General features: G+C 49.3%; 1 protein-coding gene across 1 annotated transcript in view; it reads right to left on the bottom strand.

Annotated features, from left to right (window-relative positions):
* The window catches only part of ASIC2 (acid-sensing (proton-gated) ion channel 2), a gene marked incomplete at its 5' end in the record, with an annotated part of 49215 nt that overhangs the window by 20321 nt on the left and 6454 nt on the right, over positions 1 to 22440 (bottom strand). The window contains one exon of the mRNA XM_010149956.1: positions 2048 to 2175. Coding sequence (XP_010148258.1) covers positions 2048 to 2175 — 128 coding nt within the window. The remainder of the gene's footprint in view (positions 1 to 2047; positions 2176 to 22440) is intronic.

Raw genomic sequence — 22440 nt, forward strand, 5'->3', positions numbered from 1 at the left:
AATGACTAGATGACTAGATCATCTAGTCCAACCGCCCTGTAGTGAGCAGGGACACCTCCAACTAGATCAGGTTGCTTAGAGCCCCATCCCGCCTGACCCTGAATGTTTCCAGGGATCGGGCATCTCCCATCTCTTGGGGCAACCTATGCCAGAGCTTCACCACCCTCATCATAAAACATCTCTTCCTTGTATCTAGTCTGACATGGGACCCTCTGCTCTGACACCGACTTCCTCCATGACCTTTGGCAAGTCACTTGTCTTCCCTGGGATAATCCAGCATCTGTGACTGCCTGCCAGGGGCTGGCAGGGGAAGGGCTCCTGTTTGCAGCCGTTTTGAGGGATAACCAGCACCTAGCTCTAACCCCAAGGCTGTATGCAGACCCTACTGCTCTGCACTGTACCTGCCAAGGACACTGGCTGACCCCAGTGCCACTGCCCTGCGGTGTGGAGACTCCTAGGCTGCTTCAAGAAATGCCCCCAGAAGAGGATGGACAAGGCACTCTGACCAGAAATTACTCTCACAGTAATTAAGCAGTTTTCCATCTTCTCAGGTCATTTATTCACAGCATGCCCCACGTAAGCAACGCCGTGTGCTGCCGGCTCCCCTAGGAGGGCAGAAAGCAGCTGTGGAGCGAGCTAGGATGCTGGGGATGCATGGAAGGGCTTGTGTCAAGGGAACGGGCATGAAAAATGCCCATAATGGGTTTCCAAGCCCGTTTCTGCTTTGGACTTCAGCAGCTGCTGCCTCAGCCCCTGAAGAGCCCTTTGCCTTCACCGTTACTGAGGTCTTACACTCCAAATGAGAGCCCTGCACGCTAATAAAGCTCCTCACCAGACTTTCCACGAGAGACGAACTGACAACACTGAAACCCTTCTCTGCTTTAATTGAGAAGTTTCCACCCAGCGCTGGCCCACTGGTAACCCACACCGTGATCTCCTGGATGATCACACACAGGAGAGCCAGAAGGGAGGAGGGAAGGTCTGCAGCCAGGCTCGCTGAAACACAGCATGTTCAGGTGTATTTTGGTACCTGGGGGCCACAGAGAGATGCCTTAATGATGTGTTTGATGCTTAATTCCTCATGTTGCTCTGGGCTGAAGTGTAACGACTGCAGCTCTGATCTCCACAGAGGTTTAATCAGAGTAGAGCCTCCAACAGCTCGTGTTCGCTTTCCTCGACTTGATTTATGTCTCATTTGAGGGTGGATCCAAGAACAGGGAGGAAAATGAAAGAGGCAATGAGGCAGAAGGGCTAGGAATGAAAGCTCCGGGGCCAAGCTGGGGAAAAAATTTGCTTCCTGAATGCTTAACCAGGATTTGGGTCTAACGATGCTATGTCACATCACATCCATCCACACCGTGATGATGTGCCACCATTTGGACTCGGGAAGGTGACACATCCCAAGCCATGAGCATCCCACCACAGTTTATAATAATTAACATGACCACTTCTTTGTTACCTGAAAGGATTCCTATGATCTACATAATGCTCTCCTCTTGTCTCTTTTTATATCCGCAGAGTGTGAGAGCCTTTTGACAAAAAGCAACCTTTCTCAGAGGGTTGGAAGGTACCCAACACATCGAGCGACTGTCGCAGCTGAACCACAGCCATGGAAGAGCAAGGCAGGGAAATTACCAGACGCTTCTGTGGCCAAAATTACATGGACTGTGGGCAGTGCATGGGAATCAAGGCTGTCTTGTCTCTTTTTATATCCGCAGAGTGTGAGAGCCTTTTGACAAAAAGCAACCTTTCTCAGAGGGTTGGAAGGTACCCAACACATCGAGCGACTGTCGCAGCTGAACCACAGCCATGGAAGAGCAAGGCAGGGAAATTACCAGACGCTTCTGTGGCCAAAATTACATGGACTGTGGGCAGTGCATGGGAATCAAGGCTGAAAAAGCTGCACTCATCCCAACCCATTTGAAGCAAGGCATGAAAATATGTGTAGCGATGAAGATGCCTTTCAAGGTGCACCGGTATGTAGAAGCATCCTCTGATATGGACCCCCTGGAGGGATATTGGTGTGTAAATTAAATTTAGAACTTACCCTTTGCTCTTGGGTGGCCACAAAGGTTTGGAATCCAGGGGCCACCCCGAACCCCAGCTCCTGGACGAAAGGCGGCTCAGACTGGCTGTGGATCTGGACTTTCACTCCAGCCTCGAACGTCGTCTCCTCTGGAAGAAGAAGGGGGGAGGTTAGCAGGCTGAGGTGGGTGGGATGGGGTTCACCGGCATGGGCAAGTTTGTCCCTCTCTGGAAAATTGTATCTGGTCAATCTGCTGCTCAAAAGCACAAGAGAAGCCATTGGGAGCGCTCCACCGGGATGATCAGACTTCTGGGCATCAAGGAAGGAAACCCAACAGCAGTGCTTGCTGTGAGCAGAGCACATCCGGAACTCAGCCCAAATCACCACTGCTTCCCATCGGGACCACGAGCATCTCTGGGCTCCTGGCCCTTACACTGCTGCCAACCCCAAGGGCTCACCCGCCCTGCAACACAGAGACGCGGGATTTCTCCAGCCCAGCTACAGCAAACAGGAGGTGTCATCTACTTTCGAGCTGCTATTTATTACAGAATTTTAAATGCATTCCCATATTACTAAAACAAACAAACTCTTCCTTCCCCCATCAGACACTTCTACTATCCATAAGGTCTCCAATGCCGAAAGCATGGGTGCACCCCGCACCGGCTGCCCCACCTCTGATGCAGCCTGAGGCCACCTGGGAGACAATGTAGGTTAATTAAAAATGAAAAAAAGTGTTTTAAATTCAAAGGAGCTCATGTTTTTGGCAGCTGAAGTTGCTCCAAGCCGGACGGAGATATTTTGCAGTGCATGGGCTCAGACACATGACTGAGTTACGGGTGATGCGAGGTTTCCACATCCCAAAGCTGTGCTGAATACCAAGTAACTCGAGGTCAGTCCCCCTCTTCCACTAGAAGTGAAAACCAACTCAAAAGAGACTTTCTGAAGCAGAATTAATGTGATGCAAATCAGACCCGAGTGTGATGTACGAGCACTTTGGGCTCCTCTATCACACAGGCATCTTCTCGCAGCTGGGGCGCGTAACCTTTCTCTCCTTAGCACTGCTGCTACGGTCTCACATCCCAGCAAACTAGAGGGAGCATATGGGACTAAGGGGCGGGGGGCTGATTTGCAAAGGAAGTTGTTAACTATGCAAAATTTGGCCTAAAAACGGAGTCACCCACTAATATGAATCCATGCCTGTGGCCAGCAACGCCTCCTCTCCATCTAAAGAGCTTCTGTTTAAAGAGGAGTACTCTTTATTTTCTTTGGTTACTATTTCTTGGTATTTTTATACTATTTCATGATACATTTCAATTTTTAACAGCACTGTATTCAGTCTGAAGCACTGGAAACTCAGCACCAAGGAATCACAGCCGCAGAGCTGCTTTGGCAGGGGCTGCACAATGACTTGCAGCAGGAGACAAGACACCAGGCCATGGGGTGATACGGGCAGAGGAGGAGGACAAGGGAAAAATAAGGTGACACTGGATGACATGAGGCATACAGATCTCAGGAACCCATTGCTTAAGAGGATGCAACTCTGCTGACTCAACTGGGCAGCAAAGGGATCAGCTTTCCTCTCCCAAGATGACTTTCTTGAACCCTGCTCTCTCAGGAGTTCCCAAGGCAAATGAAGCCAGAGACAGCACAGGTGGGAATGGGCTTATCCATGGATTTGTCAGGCTAAACGAGAGCATCCACAGCGCTCAGGTCTACCCCCTTTAGACCTAACTATCCTCCGAGGCTTCAACACTCAGTCATGTCCAAACCAACCAAGCGTTGGTCCGAGACCAGAGACCTCCAGAAACCCCCGGCCAGACATGCTGCAGTCACCTCCATCCCCCACTGAACAACAAATGCTCCCCACCACAACCCCACGAACCACATCCCGTTCAGCTTTTGGGAACAAACGACATTTGAAAAGCCCCACTCTGACGCTGAGGCTGCTTTACACACTGGCTACATGGAACGTCACGCCCTGCCCCTGCAGTGACGTGTCTACCAGCAGCACCTCCCCATCGCAAGCATTTTTTCTCAGCATCCTTTGCAGACCAAGAAGCTGGAGCAGGCTATCGACATTTAACCATTTAAAGCCTAGCTTTTTTATCTAAGGCACAGGAAAACAATTTGGAGGTAAGTAGGATTTATTAAAATGGTTTCTGGCCCTGGCCTTGCATACTTAAGTGAAATTCAGGGTGGAGGGACAAGTTCTGCACGTGCTTGGTTGGGGCTCAGCTCCAACCTGTTGGAGTTGGACTTTTAACCAGTCAGAGATGGATTGATTTGCAAGGCTCCCTCTTGATCACACACTCCCATAGACAGATGCCTCCGGTGCCCACACTAATCTGCCTGCCTGAGCATTGGCTCTGTGATGTTCCATGCTAAGTAACGATATAGTTTTGTCTCCTTGTGACCCAAGTGCTTTTGGTATCTAAATAATGTCATGATTTGGGGTATGCAGCATTGCTAATTGCACTGGGTGGCACGTGGTAGATGCAGATCTCATCCTCTGAGGTGTCTCTATGGACACCGGCATGGAGAGCATGAGTTTATTTTGGCTTTTCCTTATGCTGAAGCCTCCTGGAGCAAGACTGGCATTGATCATCCTTGCTCTTGGCCTCCACTTCTCCTCAACACCCAGCAACCGTGACTGGAATCACTCACCACCACCCCCCTGTGATGGGGGTTATGGTGAGGAATCCAACCCTTTTACTGGGACTCACCATGACAAAAACCTGCCTTGCCTTTGCCTTGCCCTAGTTAGGCTCCTCTCCCTCCAAGAGATGTCAGACAGTTGTTGACATGTCCAAGCTCTCTTACTGTCTGCTCCCTGCTAACACCTCTCCAGCACTGACCCTGCAAAACACTCCAGCGCTGAGAGCAGAACCACCTTTCCCAAAAACCTTTGGCAATGCACAACATCCCCATCCAACCTCATCGCTGCTCAACAGCACCGCAGCAGCCCTGGGCTCCGCAGCCGATTCTGCACCCGGATGCCCAAGCCCCATGGGCAAATGCACACCAGAACGAGTTCAACCCTCTCCAAGTACCCACCAACTCCTCCACTTTCAATCCCAATCCTGTTATCCCCCGTGACGCCCACTCCTACCGATCCCACTCAGCTCCATCGCTTTGCCTGGTGTTGATCCCCTTCCAACACTTCGAAGGAGACACCATATGCTTCCCGCAGTAATTACCTGACAAGCTGGAGGAGAAAGCTTCTATTTAGTCTAACTTGTTGGGCAACGGGAACTGTTTTGTTGAAACATTTTCCATCTGAAATTATTCTGCCCATTTCTGCACCCGCCCTGGGTCTGTTCAGCTCTGACTTAAGTCCACATATTTCCCACAACCAGGTGCTGTGCCCAGGTCCATCTGCACGTAAGCTCCTGACATCCGTACCAAGCAAACAAGATACAGCTTGCAAGTACCCGTAAGAGACTTTAAAAGCAACAGAGTTTGTAATTTGAAACAGAAAACCCTGGCATGTAGTCAGTGGTAATGATGGATGGGGAGGAGAAGGCATTCTCTGTGCCACAGCAGAAACTTTGGTTTTAAAACACACAGTTATTAATTTTCATCACCAATAATAAGAAGAGCAAAATAAACAGCATTTTTTTTAGAGGAGCTGCCAAAAGCCAGGCAGCATTCATTGTTTTTCCTGCAAGAAACACATGCGAGGATGAAACTATAAACATGAAACTAGCTTTGAAAAACTGTCACTTCTCCTAAAAATTCATTTGCTACAAAATAGCTGTTTTCTGCTAAAAGAGAAAAATTAAAAGCTCAGCTACAAAACCCTTTGATGGAATATGCCTGGACCAGCCCTCATTAGCTGCATCCTAAACGTTTCCAACCTCTGTGCTGGAGCTGAGAAGCATTTGTGTAGGTTAAGTATTTGCCGTAAGTGTAAGAAAAGGAAGGTCTCCTGGGACTTCGCTGGCAGCGGCTGCATTGAGATCGCTGAAATGAATGTCCATGGACAGAGCAAACCCAGAAAGGTCATGTGGCAAACCCTGGGTCTCGGGGGCTGTTACCCCAAGACTGGAGAGGTGCAACCAGGGGTGTGAGCATCCAGAGAGACACATCCCAGCCAGGGTTTTGCCATATTTTTGCAGTTTCAGCATCATTCTGAATGGCTTCTTTAGTGGTACCTCCTGGAGACATGAGGCTGAGTGCCAGTCCAGGTTGCTGCTGGTTTTTTATGCCTGTTTCTTGTAATCACCCATCAACGGGGAAAAAAACAACACTGAAAACCCTTCAATTGACTCAGATGCCAGAAAACCTTTAAAAATAAATTCTAGTGACTGGGGGGTTGGTTTGTACCTTACGGTTTTTAAACTGATTTTGCAGCGTTGCCCAACCACAGACCTTGATTCAATCTGCAATCCCACTTTTCAGAGGACAGTGCCTGTAAATTCATTCCTTAGTGCATCCCAGGCTGGGAATTGAGCAAAAACTCCTTGATGACTACATTTTAAATACAGCAATATACATTACTGTACACAGGACAGTGTTTCCAAACAAATCCTGAGCTGCTCTTTTCACTGAAGGATTAGAGTAGCGTTAATTAAATTGGGGATTAATTCAGCATGTGCTTCAAGTTGGCTGCAGAGCATTATATGTTGCGGATTGCAAAGCTTTCTATTTCTGGCTTCCATGACTTCGTCGGGGCTTTCTGCTTAGAGCATCACTTGAAAATCTTAATAAAGCTCCAGCTGACTATATGCTCGGGTGCAGGCTACAAAGTTCATCCCTGTGAATATGCAAGGAGCTGCAATTAAAATAAGAAATGCTGCCAAAGGCACCGAGCTACCCTTCTCCTCTGCCTTATTATGTCCAAACTGATCCACTTCTCTCTAGCAATTAACATCGGAAGCTGTGCTCGGCACTAATTTATTGGGAATTGACGATACAGCCCGAGCCACAGGTCGCTTCTAGCTGCAGCCATCACCTGTCAGCTCTGCCGGCAGCCCCGGCAGCTCCACAGAAGCCACTCCTGCTCGGAGAAAACCAAAACAGATCCCACATGGCTCAATCTGAGCAAAGGAGGTGGTATTTTCTTGGCTGGCTCACACTGTGACTGTAAGAAGGTGGCCTGAAGGTTTATTTTGGGTAACATGCCTTCTCTTATGCTGTGCAGAAGTAAGCATAGAGCTGGAAAGTTTGGTTTCTCCCCAGACACTTCTTGTCCTTTGCCTCAGCTTCCCCATCTGTAAAATGGGAGCAATGTTGCCACTTAACTCATTGCGCTGGAATAGTCTCCGGTGCCTCTGTAAAGCCCAATTCAGCCCCGCAGCGTACTGCTAGGTGCAAAGACAGGGAAGATCTCATGGGGTACAGGCAGCACCAAGCCCAACATCTGGAAGGAAGCACAGATGTGCATCCCTGTGCTGGCTGCACTGCATCCACGAAGGCTCTGTTGAACCATGGCTTCTTGTCTCCCTCAGGAAGGAAGGCTCCCCAGGAGCAGGGGGGTTGCCACGGCAGCACAGACATACCCAGAAGATGCTGTGAGATGCTGAGGTTCGTCTCTAGTTTTTAGGGCATCCTCTGCTCAGTATCGCCATGGAAATGATGCGCATCAGAGCAGGCAATCCTCCACCTCCCGTGCTGGCCCCAGGGAGCGTTGACATCCCCAGCACCGAGCACACCCAGTTGCTCTGGGTATGCGACATAGCATGGCTGCGTCCCCATCCCCACCAGCCCAGTGACCCCCTAAATCCCTTCTGCATCCCTCCCGCCTGTCTCCCATTTCCCTGAGCAGTGCTTGGGACCTGGCTGAGTGTCCTCAGATTACCTGCCAGGGTCTGCGCCTGCAGCGCAGCATCTCCTGAGCATGTCAAGCTCATCACACCAGTGGGGCAGCCAGGACACACACTGACCCAGCGAATGTGCCGTGTGCTCCTGGATTCAAGGAAGACAACTGCTGCTTCAACCATACTGCATCTGTGCAGAATCTTAAACAAATGCATAAGATCCACATTTTTCCTAGGCAAAAAATTATGGATGAAAGAAAAAACTCGAATCGCCATGGAAACATAACTATAAGAAAGCAGGACCCGTAAGCCTACCGTGAAAAAATGCGGAATTATAACGAAACCAGTTTAACGCCAGCGAAACCAGTTTTGCTCCCCTGTGTGTGCTCTCGTTTCTCTGGAAGTATTGTGTTTTGCTTCGTTTAAAGTTGCTTAGTAACAGGATTAAGTGAAGCTGAAATAAGAGTATTCACAACAGGGTTCGGGGAGGTTTGACAGCATCCGTCTGACAGGCGACCGAGGCAACGCCACCTTCCCCACTAAAAACCAGTCACTCGAAATTTGTCCTGTGTATTTCGCTAGTGTGAGCTGCGCTTCGGCTGCTGTTTTGGGAGCAATCAGGGACTACGAATTTCCCCACAGATGACAATGAGATGTCTACCACCGGCTCTGTCAGCTGCTGGGAAAAATACCATGCGTCCTGCTCGGATGCAGCAGGAGTGAGAGTCCCGGCGGGGCCGTGCAGAGTGTGCGGGATCCCAGCCTGGCTGCTCCCCTGCATTTAAGAGAGATAAATTAAAGGTACAGAAGCCACTGTGTAAGAGTGGCCTGAGGAGTGGGAGCCTGTCGTGGTCTCATCCATCTGGCCAAGCTTTGGAGAGGTCTGGCTGCCCCCGAGCATGTGGTGGAGCCAGTGATGGCCCAAGAGAATGGGGATAAGTCGATGCTGGAGAAGACAAAAATGTCCCCAAAGCAGCTGGAGAAGAGAGCCTGGTGTAAAAGAGGGGAAAACCTCACCCACTGCTCTCCAGGAGATGTACATTGCACTGAGAGTGGGGGTGACAGGATTGAAAGTCCTATAACCTACAGGTTACAGCCCTATAGAGAGGACTGATGGAGACCACCCAGCCCTTTATGCTGAAAGACAGGTCCCTCAGCCCCGACCCTTTCTGCTGGGAGCTCAAAAGGCAGGACATCACCTCCAACGCTGCTCCTCTCTGCAACCTTTGGAGTGTCAAGGAACACTGTCTTTGCTCTCCAACATGATCTCCCCGTCACAGTCCACACCGGGGTCTTGTGGATGCTGCAGTGCCTGCCCACCGGGGTCCCTGCTCCTGCTGCCAGCACTGATACAAGCTCCAGGCAAGCCCCGTGCCCAGCTCTGGACACTTAGATCTATTTTCAGGCTTCTCCTGTCACCGAAGGAGCAAGTCAGGCAGCTCCAGAGTGATTCATCCCATCCCAGGGAGATGTCTACGGCAGATGAGTCACATCGAAGGTGTTTCAACTTCCCTCCACTGAGCCAAGGCAACTCCTTCATCTCCATCAGCAGCTACGAGAGGATCAGATAAGCACAACGGAGCCCCAGCGGGAAATTCAGGCGTTCCCTTTTCAGAGCTAAGGAACCGATCAAGGTAACCAGCTTCTCTCTTTACAAACCCTTCCCTGTAGCTATGAAATCAAACCTTGCTGCTTCAAAGCGCTGCTGACAACCCGCAACAGGGACTTCGTGTGTCCCTGGTCCTCGGGAATAATTGGTGTTGGGATAAAACAGGGGGAAAAGGATCGTTTCCTGGTGGACCAACTCCTTCTCTCTCACGGAGGTTGGAAGTGATCTGAGACTCCCCTAACCTTGCCCAGGAGCCAGATAACCCAGGCAGATGTGGCTCCAGCATATCAGTGACGATCTCAGGGCTACTGGAGGCTTTGATGGTGATGGGGAGCAGATGAAGAGCAGCACAGAAGCACCGTGTGACAAGCTCCACTACAGCAAGTCATCAGGTACTTTGTGTGCGAGGTGAAAGACTTAGTCTGAGAAAACAAAACCAAAAGCCCAACACCTGAAAGAGGTCCCAGCACGAAAGGCCACCAGCTTGTGTTAAAGGCAAGCAAGGTAGTGGTATTAGCTTCAGAGGGAAATCAATTCTTCCTGTTTATCTCCTGGGATACAGCCAGAGTATTCCAAAGGTGGGTTTTTTCCTCTTTTTCTTTTTTTTTTTAATGAAAAAATAATTTGAAAAATCTCATCTCCTTGTATCTGCGCAGTGCAGACAGCCCAGGTCTCGGGGCTGCGACAGGGGCACAGAGAGCTGCTTCCCAGCCTCGACTGCTCTGCGAAGGGGACGGGAGCACTGCTGTCACCCGGCTGTCACCGCAAAATGACACCTCGTTCGTTGTTTCTCTTAGCTTTGGTGAGAAACAACAGCAAGAAGGGATTTGCATGAAGAGGACAGAAAAGAGAAGGAGAGAAGAGAACATTCCACCTGCAGGGCCTGCAAAAAGGAGGCTGAAAGGGAGATTTGGTAAGGGATGGACCTTCCGTCCTTCTCTCTCTTCTCATGGCCCAAAGGCTGGCTGGAAAAGCAGCAGCGAAGCCTCTGCTGTATAATCCCAAGGGATGAGGACACAGAACTGATGCTTTTACCTGGCACCGCTGGGATTTAACCACCGTGCAATTCCTACAGCGTAAACTGGGATAATATATATGGGATAGAAACTCCAAACACAAGCTAATGCTCCAGGTTATATAGCAACAACTACATCTAGCTGGGACCCAAAGCTTTCCTAAACAGCAATTCATTACTCAGTTCCCCACTAAGCATTTATTTAGCTATCTTCTACTTAATTATCTGGTCACGGTGCTGGGAGATGGGACATGACCACGCTCCTTCACTACAAAAGGCAAGCCCGGAGCGGGGGTTTTTGCCTGCTCACTCCATTCCCAGCTCTCTGTAAAGCGCAGCCGTAATTCATTACTCACCAAGTAACAGAAGGTGTTATAACAAACTACATTAAGCATACCCGCTATTTTTAGTTAAGCATATTGCATTTGCATACTAAATCTGAGGGGCCATATGTCTCAACGTATATTATTAAAGAGCTTCTTACATAATATACGGGACAGGAGAAACCGGCAGGTCTCCAGCAAGCCGAGCCCAGAGCTGTGAAAGCGGTTTTGCTGGACAGCAAAGAGCCAGCAAATGAATATTTCAGTTCCTCACTTCTCTCCTATTAAGCTTAAGCTTTAATCATTAAAGTGGGGAAACAAGTGTCTCGTAACCTGCTTTACTGGCGGGGTCATGCCAGGGCAGGGACGGCTGCTCCTGCTAGGTTATGCTGCTTATACGATCGCTTCTTGGTGTGGATGGAAAACAAATTGCCTTCCCACCTCAGCATCCTTTGGGAATCACGTGTGGCAGGGAAGGGCAACCGTGGGAGGGAGGATAGCCAAAAAATCAGGGTGGTGGTCAGAGCCACCCTGGTATCTCCTCTGTCCTTGGGAGCTGCTGTCAGACATACAGAGCAAGGAAGGGAGAGAGATTCCCTGCGGAGGGGAGAAATTACAGCCAGAGCGGGGGGTGCCGGCCCCCGGGGGCCACCCGTCTGCCGGCTTTCGCTTCGGCAAGCTGCTGCCGCTGCAGGGACAGAAATGATTCAAGGAAAACAAAAAGAAAGGATGCGCTGTAGAGGTGCAGAAGCGGTTCTCCTATGTCCCTCCCCCCCCCAGGAGCCTCGCTGTTTCCCCCAGAACATCTTGAAATATTAAACGGTGAAAGAGCTGCTGCTAATTTTGGCTGGTAGCAGAGCCAGATGGAAGCAGATTTCCCAGCACCAAGGCTGGGTCCTGGCTCTGCTGCTGTCCCTTTCAGGGAGTGGCTGGATGGAGGGGACTGGGATGCCTCAGAGGGCAAGCCCAGGGGTCCAGCCAGCTTTTGGCATTCACAAAAGGCAGATGACACCTCCATGGGCTTGGTAGAGGAGTCAGTAGGATGTGGTTTCTCACACTGGAGGTCCAAAGAGGTACCAGGGAGATCTTCCACCAGCTCTGAGCATCACTGGTCCCCAGGAAGCCCCTCTCCATCCTGACACCTCTCCAGGAATGTGGGTCCCATGGCCAGGCATGACAGTCCCAAAATGTGACCAAAGAAGAATACTGGGGTGGGCCACCATCCCAAGTGGTGATGCCATCACCAACCTGACCTGTGGCGAGAGCCTCCGCAGGACTGCAAGGTCCATGCAGGTCACCAGACTGAGCTGTGCCAGGTCCAGTCCCTCCACAGGACCTGTGCTTAATTTTCCAGCCTGGAGGATGCTGTATCGCTCACACTATACTGGTCCAGCATCACCAGCAGATAACCAGGATTTGCTCCTGCTGGGCCTTTATCCTCCAAGGACAAGACTTACCTCTAGAACCAAGCTCATGCCTCCCCATCACCCTTTTCTCATTCTGCAGCCACTCCAATAAGTAAAAACCTCTTAGAACTATTTATTTTCTCCTGGTCCCTCTCTCCAGGACACATAGCTGGAGCTTGAAGCACAAAAGTTCTGGCCAACGGGATGACTTTCTGGAGCTGGTCCCATTGGCTTCTGCATCCATTGAGAGAAAAGCAATTTCTCTCCGAATGCAAAGCCGAGCTGGATGGAAAAGTTTTGGAGTTAGCGTGCAATTAAATATTACAGTACAAGGACGTTTGAAGACAGGCTGCGGGCAGAGAGGCTTTCACCATTTTGAGGAACCTTGACTCCGTGCCCTGCCTGAATTGCACTGACAGCTGTGGGTATGTCTATTTAATTTGCATCGCCTATAAATGTCAGTGTTTTGAGTGATGTAATTTCAAAGCACTTTGGTGAACTCAGCAACTAAGTAAACACTTATTTTAATGGAAAAGGATGCATCTCAGATGCTGTTTATGATTACAAAATGTCAGGAAAGAACTAGTCTATCAGAGTGGGAGAAAAAAACAAGTATTTTAAGTTACATTGGTGAGGGAAATGCTTCTCCTGCTTATGCCTTCGTTTAAGATTTCAAAGTGCTGTCCAGTAAGGACCAAAATAAAACTGAAGTCAATAGCTGACATTTCTGGAGGTGGGAAAAAAAAAAGAGAAAGAAAGATAAAAAGAAACCCTATCCCCCTGCTCTAACTCAGGGATACAAGGGTGTAAGTCTTGGTCTCACATCCATAGCAATGCTTCAACAACTGATATGCAGAATATTTTAGAGAGACTTAAGTTTTCCCACACATTTCTACAAGAAGTTTCAGTTTCTCCATTGTTTCCTTAGGAAACTCCCCACCTAGGGGTAATTTTTAGCCCTAGGAGCCAAATGGATCTTAGACCTTAACAGAAGAAAAACTAAAGTCTGCGGGCCTGGGGAGTGAAAAGTTTCATGTTGCCCACTTGTTAGCTCATTTATATCCTATTTCATAGTGATTTTCCAGGACTGGGATTACCAAAGCAGGGAGAGTGGGTGGCTGCAGGAGGTGATGCTCCCCCAGGGTCCCTTCTGCTCCTCCAATCTCAGCCAAGGCCAGGCTGGATGAGCCTTGGAGCAACCTGGTCTAGTGGAAGGTGTCCCTGCCCATGGCAGGGAGGTTGGAACTGGATGGTCTTTAAGGTCCCTTCCCACCCAAACCATTCTGTGATTCCATGATTCCCAGCCACACATCTCCCAAGGTTCCTTCACCACTCCCATCATCCCCACGCCAAACCTGAACACTTTTTGTAGCAGGAAAGGATCTTCCTTCACTCTGTATGTCCCAACTTCAGCCCAAAGCATGGCTGCTCACTCTCAGCATCTCCATCTCCCTCCCTTTGCCCACCCCCAGCCCTCTCTCCTCCCACCGTCCCCCAACGCCGCATATGGAGGATGCTATATATAAAAATATTTGCATTGTGTTGTAGTGTGCTGCCCACGGTAAGGCCAGCGGGGCACACACAGATCTCATATGGCAGCAGGCAGCCTAATATTTTCCTCTGATAAAAATAACTGGTGAAAATTACATCTAGCGCAGCCTGCAGCGCTGCAATGCCTTTGGCTGGAGCAGGGGGAAAAAGGAAAAAAACAATCAATCATTTCTAACCAGATTTACGTGGAAAATGGCATTGCTGAGTGTGGGGGTTGCTTCTGAGTTTTTGCAAGGCATGGGGAGAAAACGGCAGCACAAGAGATGGGCAGGAGGTGAAATTCAGTGCTGGGATGGAGCACGAAGCATAGCTGGAGCCTGCTGAGATTTTCGGGAGATGAGGTGGATTTTGCAAGAGACAAAGCGAGGAAAATGTTTAGCTACTCGTGTTCTGGCCATCTCAGAGCTGACCAGCAAGTCTCAAGTGGTCATTATGGTCTGTCCAACGCCCATGGGAAGGGATGGGTGAGTACCCAACCCCATCCTTTGAGGACTGCTTGACTTACTTAGATGAGAAATCTTGTGGGATGACTCCACTCCAGCTTTCAGAGCTCGGTCGCCCTGTTCATCACCCCAATCTACCTTCTTGGGTGCCAATACACACGAAGAAATGAAGCCAGGGGACTCCAGTGAGTCTTCAGTGGAACCTCATCTGAAACAGCATCATTGGTTCCGGTCACCAGAGCCTGATCAATGGAGACAGGGAAAGGAGCACACCAAAGCTGCTGGGATGGGAAGAGGAGCGGGGAACCCGGCATTTGGGAGGAGTCCAACACAGCTTGGGTTGTGTATCGTCTGGCGAGACGAAGGCTATGAATCCGCTCTATAAATATATCAAAGGCAAACACCAGACGGGAGCAGAGTGTTTCCACCGTCAGGAAAATATTTGTTAGAAAACCCTTCCAAACTAGGATAAACTGATGGTGAATAAATTTAACCTGGAAATCAAAAGGTCTGGAGCCAACAATACAGGGTGGCGGAGAAAGTGTACTGAACAGCTGAAGTACCACACCGCGGTACTGGAGTCAGGATACCATCATCTGCTCTTTGAGGAGAAGCTCTGCCCAAGGGATTTTGGCTGCAAAGGCTCATGAACAACCCCACAGCTCACTTCCAGGCTGTACCGTGAGAGGCTGAGGTCCTCCATCGTCCTGATGGGCACCGTACACAGCTGCGCCCACTCTGCATCCAGACAGCGAAGCCATCGGGGAGCCAGGCAGGAGGAGAGACCACCGGGGTTATGGAGATGCAAAGGCTGCCTTCTGCATCTGCCCAGTCTTAACTGGCCCCAAAGACTTGCATGTTTTATGGACCCCAGCTCCAACCCTGCAAGTGATTTTGCGCCTGGAAACCTCCGTTCCTTCCCCAGGACAGCAAGAGGGTCCCCGCATCCATGGGACCCACTCAGCATCCTTATGGCAATAGCCTTGAGCTCATGCAGGCTCCTGCGTGTCAACATCCCACCCTGGGGCAGCAAAATGACCAAATCCAGCCCCCAAAGTCTCGGTCCGTTCTTGTCCAAAGCCCAGCCCTGCTCCCATGGCTGCAGTGTGGAGCCAGGAGCCAGAGATGCAAGTATTCTTGCTTTTATCAATTTGCAGCTTTCACGAGTTCAGTACTAACTTGTATCACAGCAATAATGCTTAATTATCACTTTTATTATTGAAATATTTATGGAAGCCCATGCAGCATTATACAAACAACCCCATGAGGCCGTTACTACTGTTATAGAAATAAATATCTGCACTGAAGGGCATTACGGCGAGACACTGAAGAGAAATTGTTCCTGGCTCCCGGGATGCAGTGTAACAAACTGCAGGGTAACGTTAAAATGTGTCAATTTTTCCCTTGGGAACACGCTCCGATAAGAGCTCGGAGTGTGAGAAATGCATCTCAATCAGGACGTCACTGATTTAAACAGGATTTTTTTTCCGTTTTTCCACCCAGAATCTGCTGTGGCTACACCACAGAGCTTCTTCAGCCCTAGCCTAGCACAGATGGGAGTCACATCTCCGAGACGTGCATGTTTTGGAGGAAGAGGTCGGCAAAGTGATGGAGATGGGATCATGGAGGAGCAAAGCGGGAGGACCTTCTGCTGCCCCACTGGGACCAGCAGCCTGGACCAGATTCAGACTTTGTGGCGGGTGCTGAAGTGTCACGACCAGATTCAGACTTTGTGGCGGGTGCTGAAGTGTCACAAAATAAATTAGTCTGGGGAGGATGTTGGATGGCTGAAATGCCAGCGCCGGGTGCACAGCACCACTGTGCTCAGAATCAGGGGGAAATGGGTTTCTTGCTTGAAAGTGACTTCAAGATCTACATGTCTGTGAGCTGAAGGTCTCTTGTTCAGGACCAAAGGTGACCAGATCACAAGGAAAAGCAGAGCTGGCTCAGAGCCCTTTTTCTCCAGGCCCCTGCATGACTCCTTTGCTATCTCTGGCCCTTCCCCATAAAGAGAAGGATTTCTGTCTCCACCTGCGCAGCACATTTTGGGACCTATACAGGGCTGTTGAATAGCATAAGCCTGTTTCACATCTCCATTTCCAAAGGCACCTATTTTGCTTTTCTCACGCTGACCTTCCACTGGAAGAAGAGAGACTTTTCCTTCTGTACATGTATATTTGAGAGAAGGCAGAGGCAATCACTTCCCTTCTCCGCTGTTCACACTCTCCAAAACATTTGAGTAACAACATCATGTAGTATAATTTGTCACTTGGCCAAACTCCGCAGATGGCATTTCCCTCTCTTAATCTTTATAAGCTTCTCCTTAAATAGTAGTAGTGCAAGTAATAACCACAACAAATATATTAAAAACGACAAACAGAACACAGGCGCAGTCCCTTTTTCTAAAGCTCCCCAGTTTCACAGGGTGTTTGGTAGCAAAGCATACATCAGTGGTGGCAGCATGCCAAAACCAGCCCTAGATAGCCCCAAAATGCTTGGGCTTCTTCCCAGGTAGTGGTGCCTTTGTGTACCGCACAGCTCTAAACCAGCTCGGTTTTTATTGCTACGAGGCTTTGCGATCTCACTCTGCTGTCAGCGAGCAGGAAAATCATCCAGCCCCGTCAACATTCATTACCTGGCACACCTCACTTTGCCAAAATATAAGAAAGCATTAGAAACTGGTCCTGAAGCAGCAGAAGATGCCAACGTGCCAGCAGCACAGGTCACCAGTAGCATCATCCATGCATTGCCCTGCCAGGGTGCCCACAGGCACCAAGTGACCCGTCTCAACAGAGCCCCGCCGAGACCCACCAAACCTGAACTCCTGTCCAGGCCTGCATCACAGCAGTCCCAGCCTCCTCCGATGGACCATCATCTAACCTGTCCCTAAGCCTCCCGAGAAGATGGGTTTCCCTCACTCCAGTACTGGCACAAAGGACAACAGGAAGACGAGACACCTCTCCATGGCTTCATGCAGTGTCTTCCCCACCACCCAAGTCCATTTGTCCATCACCTACCCACCACAGCTTGCCCCTCCCTTTCTCCCCCTCTTAGTCTTTCCCGAACCTGAAGACTTCCCAGGGTATCCCCTTCATCCTCCCTAAACCAGACAGGTCAACTCCTTCCCCATCGCAACCACCTCAAGCGAAGCCCAGCGCTGCTGCAGGTAAGGGCGCAGCAGAAGACCTCACGTGGCAAAAAGTGCCACCACCGTATCACTAAAACAGCTGGAGCTCTGGCAGCAGAGACAAAGCAGAGCTGCTAAAGACCTTGCAACACTCCAGCTTTCTCTCCCTTTTCATCTTTTCCCCACGTATCCAACCATCATGGATCTAGTAAATACAGCAGCAGAAATGCACTGCTTGCAGGCTGATGAGAGGAGCTTTGACTCTTTCCTGCCCTCCTTTTAACCTCCATAAAAGCTGAATAATTAATCACAGCTTTCTTTTTCCCTTCTGCTCTTCTGTTCTGCTGAGATAGCCTTTACGGGCTGTCCAGCCACGCAGAAGCATGCTCTAGATGCTCTCTGCCATCTGCGATTCCTTCAAGTGCTTTGTATTACTACAACGAAGCACAATCCAACCAGAGAGCACTGTGCTCTTCAACACTGAGGCTCAACGTGGTCCGCTGGCATTTCTGTCTTGTAAACAAGCAAGGAGAGAGCCACACTGACAGGACAACAAAAATTTGGTGATGCTGCCAGATGACGAAATGGAATGAGGTGAGGAGCATCCACCAAGCATTGCAGGAAACTCTCACGGAGCTCTCCTGCGCGGTGTGTCGGCACTGGGGCTCCTCCACCTCTTTCACAGTCCTGCGTTATCTCAGGAAAGCCGTATTTTATTTGCTTTGATCTCAAGAAAGACAGATTATGTGCTGCTTCAGAGCTGGCCCAAGCAATGACGTTCTTAAGAGAAGAGTGCTGGGCTCTACTCACATGTTGCTCAGCTCAAGTGAAACGATTCCAGAGCATCTAGAGGAGGGGGAAAACCTTTCCACCATCATCCTCAGCTTTACACCGCGCAGGGAGTACGGCAATTTGCCTTAGGAAGCACTTGGGAGGTCTCCAATGTCAACCAGAGCCCGTGTCGTTACAGGCTGGACAAAGTCGGAGCAAAACAATGATCCCTGCACCAAAGAGATTAATACAATTAAATTTAATTAGCACTTGCAAAAGACTTTTATCTTCAAAGCGCTTTCTAGCCACAAAATCTCCTGGTACCTCTGTGAGACTGATTAGTATGCGCTGAGCTCTTCATCTTCCAGGAGGGAAATGAAGACACTCAGGGAAGGGTCAGGATCAGAGAGGGGGATAACGACCTGGATTATCCTCATGTAAAACCAGGGCATCCAGGGAGCATCCCAAAACCTGCCCAGGGTCACCGACACCTCAGAAAAACAGCAATAAAAATCAGATGTTTGCAGGCACCTTAGCAGCTCCTGGAACAGCAAAAGCTGAGGCTGCAGCCCACAGCCCCCAAACCTCGTCCCCTTGGTGAGAGCCACCCGGGTACTGGCCAACAGCTGTGACGCTGGCTATGCCAGGCTCCTCATGTCTCCTTACTAGCCCACAAATTCTCGCTATTTTGAGCGCTCATACTTCGGCTACGGATGTTTAACTTCACACATCAGCCACAAAGACAGGAAGGAAAGCTGCAGCATGAAATGCGTGTTTCATTTTAATGCTGCATGGCGTTGCTTTGTAACGTGTATCCATCAAGTTTAGGTGCCTTATCTCTGCTTTGCCAGAGTTCCCAAAGCCAGCTTCTAGTTTTCGTTCCTTTAGTTTTGCCTTAAATGAACATTGCTTGACTTCGGGGATTTTTTTTTCCCCAGAAAAGCTTTGAAGCATCTACACCCCTTAAAGGATTTTCTCATTAAGTCATTGATACACATTTACAGCCTTCAGTTTAACAACACTATGTGTCTGGGGACGTCTGTGCTTGCTAATACCAGTCCCGCAGAGGATCAAGCCTTGCTGTCACAGCAGCTCTCGCATCTTCTCAAGCAGGAGCACAGGAATACGAGCAGCTTTCCCAGCCACAACTGAACTGCTCTGCACATATGTGTCTGTACAGGGGACTGGGTGCTGGGAAAGGAGGAGAAGACATACCTGCAGCGGACAAGCACTATGATTTTATTTTCTTTATTTTTAATTCTGGGTGTCTAACTGCCAAACTGGCACAAATTGGAGCTAAAAGACAGGCATGATGTGCTGATTGCACTAGGATGGGCTGACACGTGCTCCTTAGAAGAGCTCATGGGCCAGGACCTCAGCATAAAGCTCATCTTGGGGATCAGAGGGGTTGATGGACAAAACAAGGGGATGCTACTGACCCACCTGCGCTGCCTGGTGAGGAAATCCCTTGCAAAAAAACCCCAGGTTTCAGGTTTGTGTTCACTTCCAGCTGCAAAAGCTGTTGAGATGTTCTTGATGACTAAAAAAACACCTATTTTGGGCTCAGAAATCTAAAAGCTTGAAGACTGACTATAACTGAACAATTCCCCTATTTATTAAAAACAACCAACCATTTGTTTTTAATACCAAGTTGAAATCTCCACTCCCCAAGTCCTTTCATTCCACAAGCCATTCTGGATGGCCAACGTCAATCCTGGGGGCAATGTGAGTCTGCATCAGCCCCTGCCAATTTCCTGGGTGCATGGAAAAAGCAGTACACGCTACATCACAAAAGAGAACAAACAGCTTTTTCATCCACTGCGTTGTCTCTCTCCAGCTCCACGATAACATCGAGAGGCCCTGGAGAGCAATTTGCCACGATCGGGAGTATATCGGTTATGTGACAACCTTAATGACAGAGCCCAGACACAAAAACCCGAGTAACCTTTGAGCTGCCTCTCTTCGCTCCGGCACTATTGATGAGTGTGCTCAGGCAAACCTAATTAATTTTTAGTGTCAGCCTAATTTTGTGGATGATCTGGTTGTCAGGGGGCTGGTGGAAGGTGAAAATAACTTTAACCTTTTCTCCCCAGGAAACCCGGCTAATTCAATGAATTCTTGCCCTCATTAGGAAAAGGTCCAAGATGCAGCACGTTTTATGCCTCTCTTCAAGGTGACACCAACCAGCCTCCTAAAGGTCAAGCTGCCTTTGATGAGTCAAGCCGAGATTGGAGTTTCCTATTGCAAAAAAGCAACAAGTTCCTCTTGCCCGAGCCCCTCAGTGTTATTTATGCTCAAGGCCACTGCTATTTTATAGGTACCATTTACCTTCGCTGGACATTCAAGTCTTCAGAAGGATGAACCAAGCCTGTGTCATTGGGGTTTGGGGTGTTTTTCTATTGCCTTGGCTAATTACTGGTGTCTGGTAATGCCAAACCTTCGCATCATTTTAAATAAAGCAGGGTTGTTTCTTTGTAGCACTGACTGCAGCTCAGCAGAAGTCGTTTTATGGTAGCATTTAATAGCTTATATTTAAGCAAGAGGAGATTTATGCACAGGGAACTACTGCATTTTGCAGAAAGGGACACAAGCAGTGAGGATGATTTGACTCTCTAAGGCTGAGTTTGATGCCACTCTACAAACTACCATCCTAGTTCAGTCCTCTTCATCACTTTTATGGGCTCTCACAGCAGATTGAAATCTGAAATATTTCTGGCACAGAGGTGTCTGTGCAGGGCTCTGAACACAGCGATTAGCACTAGTAAATGTTGTGGTTTCATAAGCAGCCGATACACAAGGTGACGGGGGATATCAGGTTCATGGCTGTGGGGCTGTCTTGACTTACTCGGATTTCGATTTTATGCCTTTCTGGGGCTCTGCACTCTTGCAAGAACTGATATCCAATGCCAGTCAAGATTCACTTTCCTGACCTCGCTTGCTGGGAGACAAGGCGCTGGGTGGGAGAGGAGCTGGGGAGGGATGTCCACCACCACTGCCAGAGCACGACATCCCCAAATGTGTGCACTGCCCCGCAAACCTCAGGAGCCAACCGAGAGCACTGCCACATCCCCTACAGACCAGGAAGAGAGCTGCAGCGAAGGAATTTGCATCAATTCCTTGACGAAAGATTAGCTGAAGCTGATCAGGAGGGAGAGTTGTTAATTCAGGGTCTGGGGATGTTTCTTTTGCACTAAGCACCCTGGTTGAACACCAAGCAAAGCCATCCCCCTCCAGCTCCCCAAGTCCCTGCTGCAGTTTCCGGGTGAATTCAGTATCATTTTCTCCATCTTAAACCATCAGGTATTCTTATTGTGAATAATAAAAGCCTTTTTGCTCTTTCCTCGTTCCAGAGGGAGCAGCATTTCATCCGCCTGTGCCATTACATGTACACACACGGTTTGTTAATCAGCTGGTGAGAATGCTCTGTCCTCAGAAGCGCTGGAGAAGGCAGGTAACTCTTACACACACCTTGCCCTGCCTTTCTTCCTTATTTTTCCTTTCCTTTTTCATGTTAATTGAGAAATGAAATTGAGAACCAAACCTTCCAAGGCAAACAAGTTTCATCTGCAAAAACAGGAGCCGCGGCTGCACGCAGGAGGAAACTGCTTGCAACAGCCCCGTAATGGAAAAGAAATTGCAAACGCTCCAAGAAGGCCTGGAGTCAGCACTGGCACACGGACTTTTAGGAAGCAGTTTCCCGTTTCAAAGCGTGCTCAGGGTTTTGCATGAACACGTGTATGGGATTAAGCCACGTAAGACATTACGGATCACTGCCCTAGCCCACCACCCGACCATGGTGCATACCTGCTGCTACCCACCACTCCTTCCACTCCCAGGTAATTTCCTACTCATTTTATGTTAATTATAATTATTCCACTTCGAACTCCACAAGCTGTGAGTGAAGCAGCTGCACAAACCAGTGCCTTTTTCCCTTTTTCCCAAACTCGGCAGTTAAAACCAGCGGCTCAGATCCTGCAGACAATTCCCCAGGGTGTAAATCTGAAAGAGTCCCTTGGACCGTGCCAAGAGGCCGGCAGGTTTGCAGCCATGACCCAAGGCAGCCCAGGCTGCCTCCAACACTTAAATTCAGATCTTCTGAATTTAGGAAAAGGAGGAAAGGAGGCCTGGATTTATGAAGAACAGCCACTGATCATATTAATATGCAGAAGTAAATGACAGTGAGTGCTTTGTGTCTCTCCACAGCTGGCAAATGAAATGCTCCAGGGCTGGGGCTTATTAATGCACCATGCACAGAGGCTGCACAGCTGGAGACCAAGTGCCAGGGCTGGGGATGCTTTGGGGGAAGCTGGGTGGGCGGGGGGTGGAGGGACACAACTGACCCCTGAGCTAAAATAACTGTCCCTCCTTGCTGAAAAAATCCTTGCAATAAGATGCTGTAGTGCAGCAGGA

Source organism: Eurypyga helias, unplaced genomic scaffold (genome assembly GCF_000690775.1).
Source record: "Eurypyga helias isolate BGI_N326 unplaced genomic scaffold, ASM69077v1 scaffold39194, whole genome shotgun sequence".
Lineage (NCBI taxonomy): Eukaryota > Metazoa > Chordata > Aves > Eurypygiformes > Eurypygidae > Eurypyga > Eurypyga helias.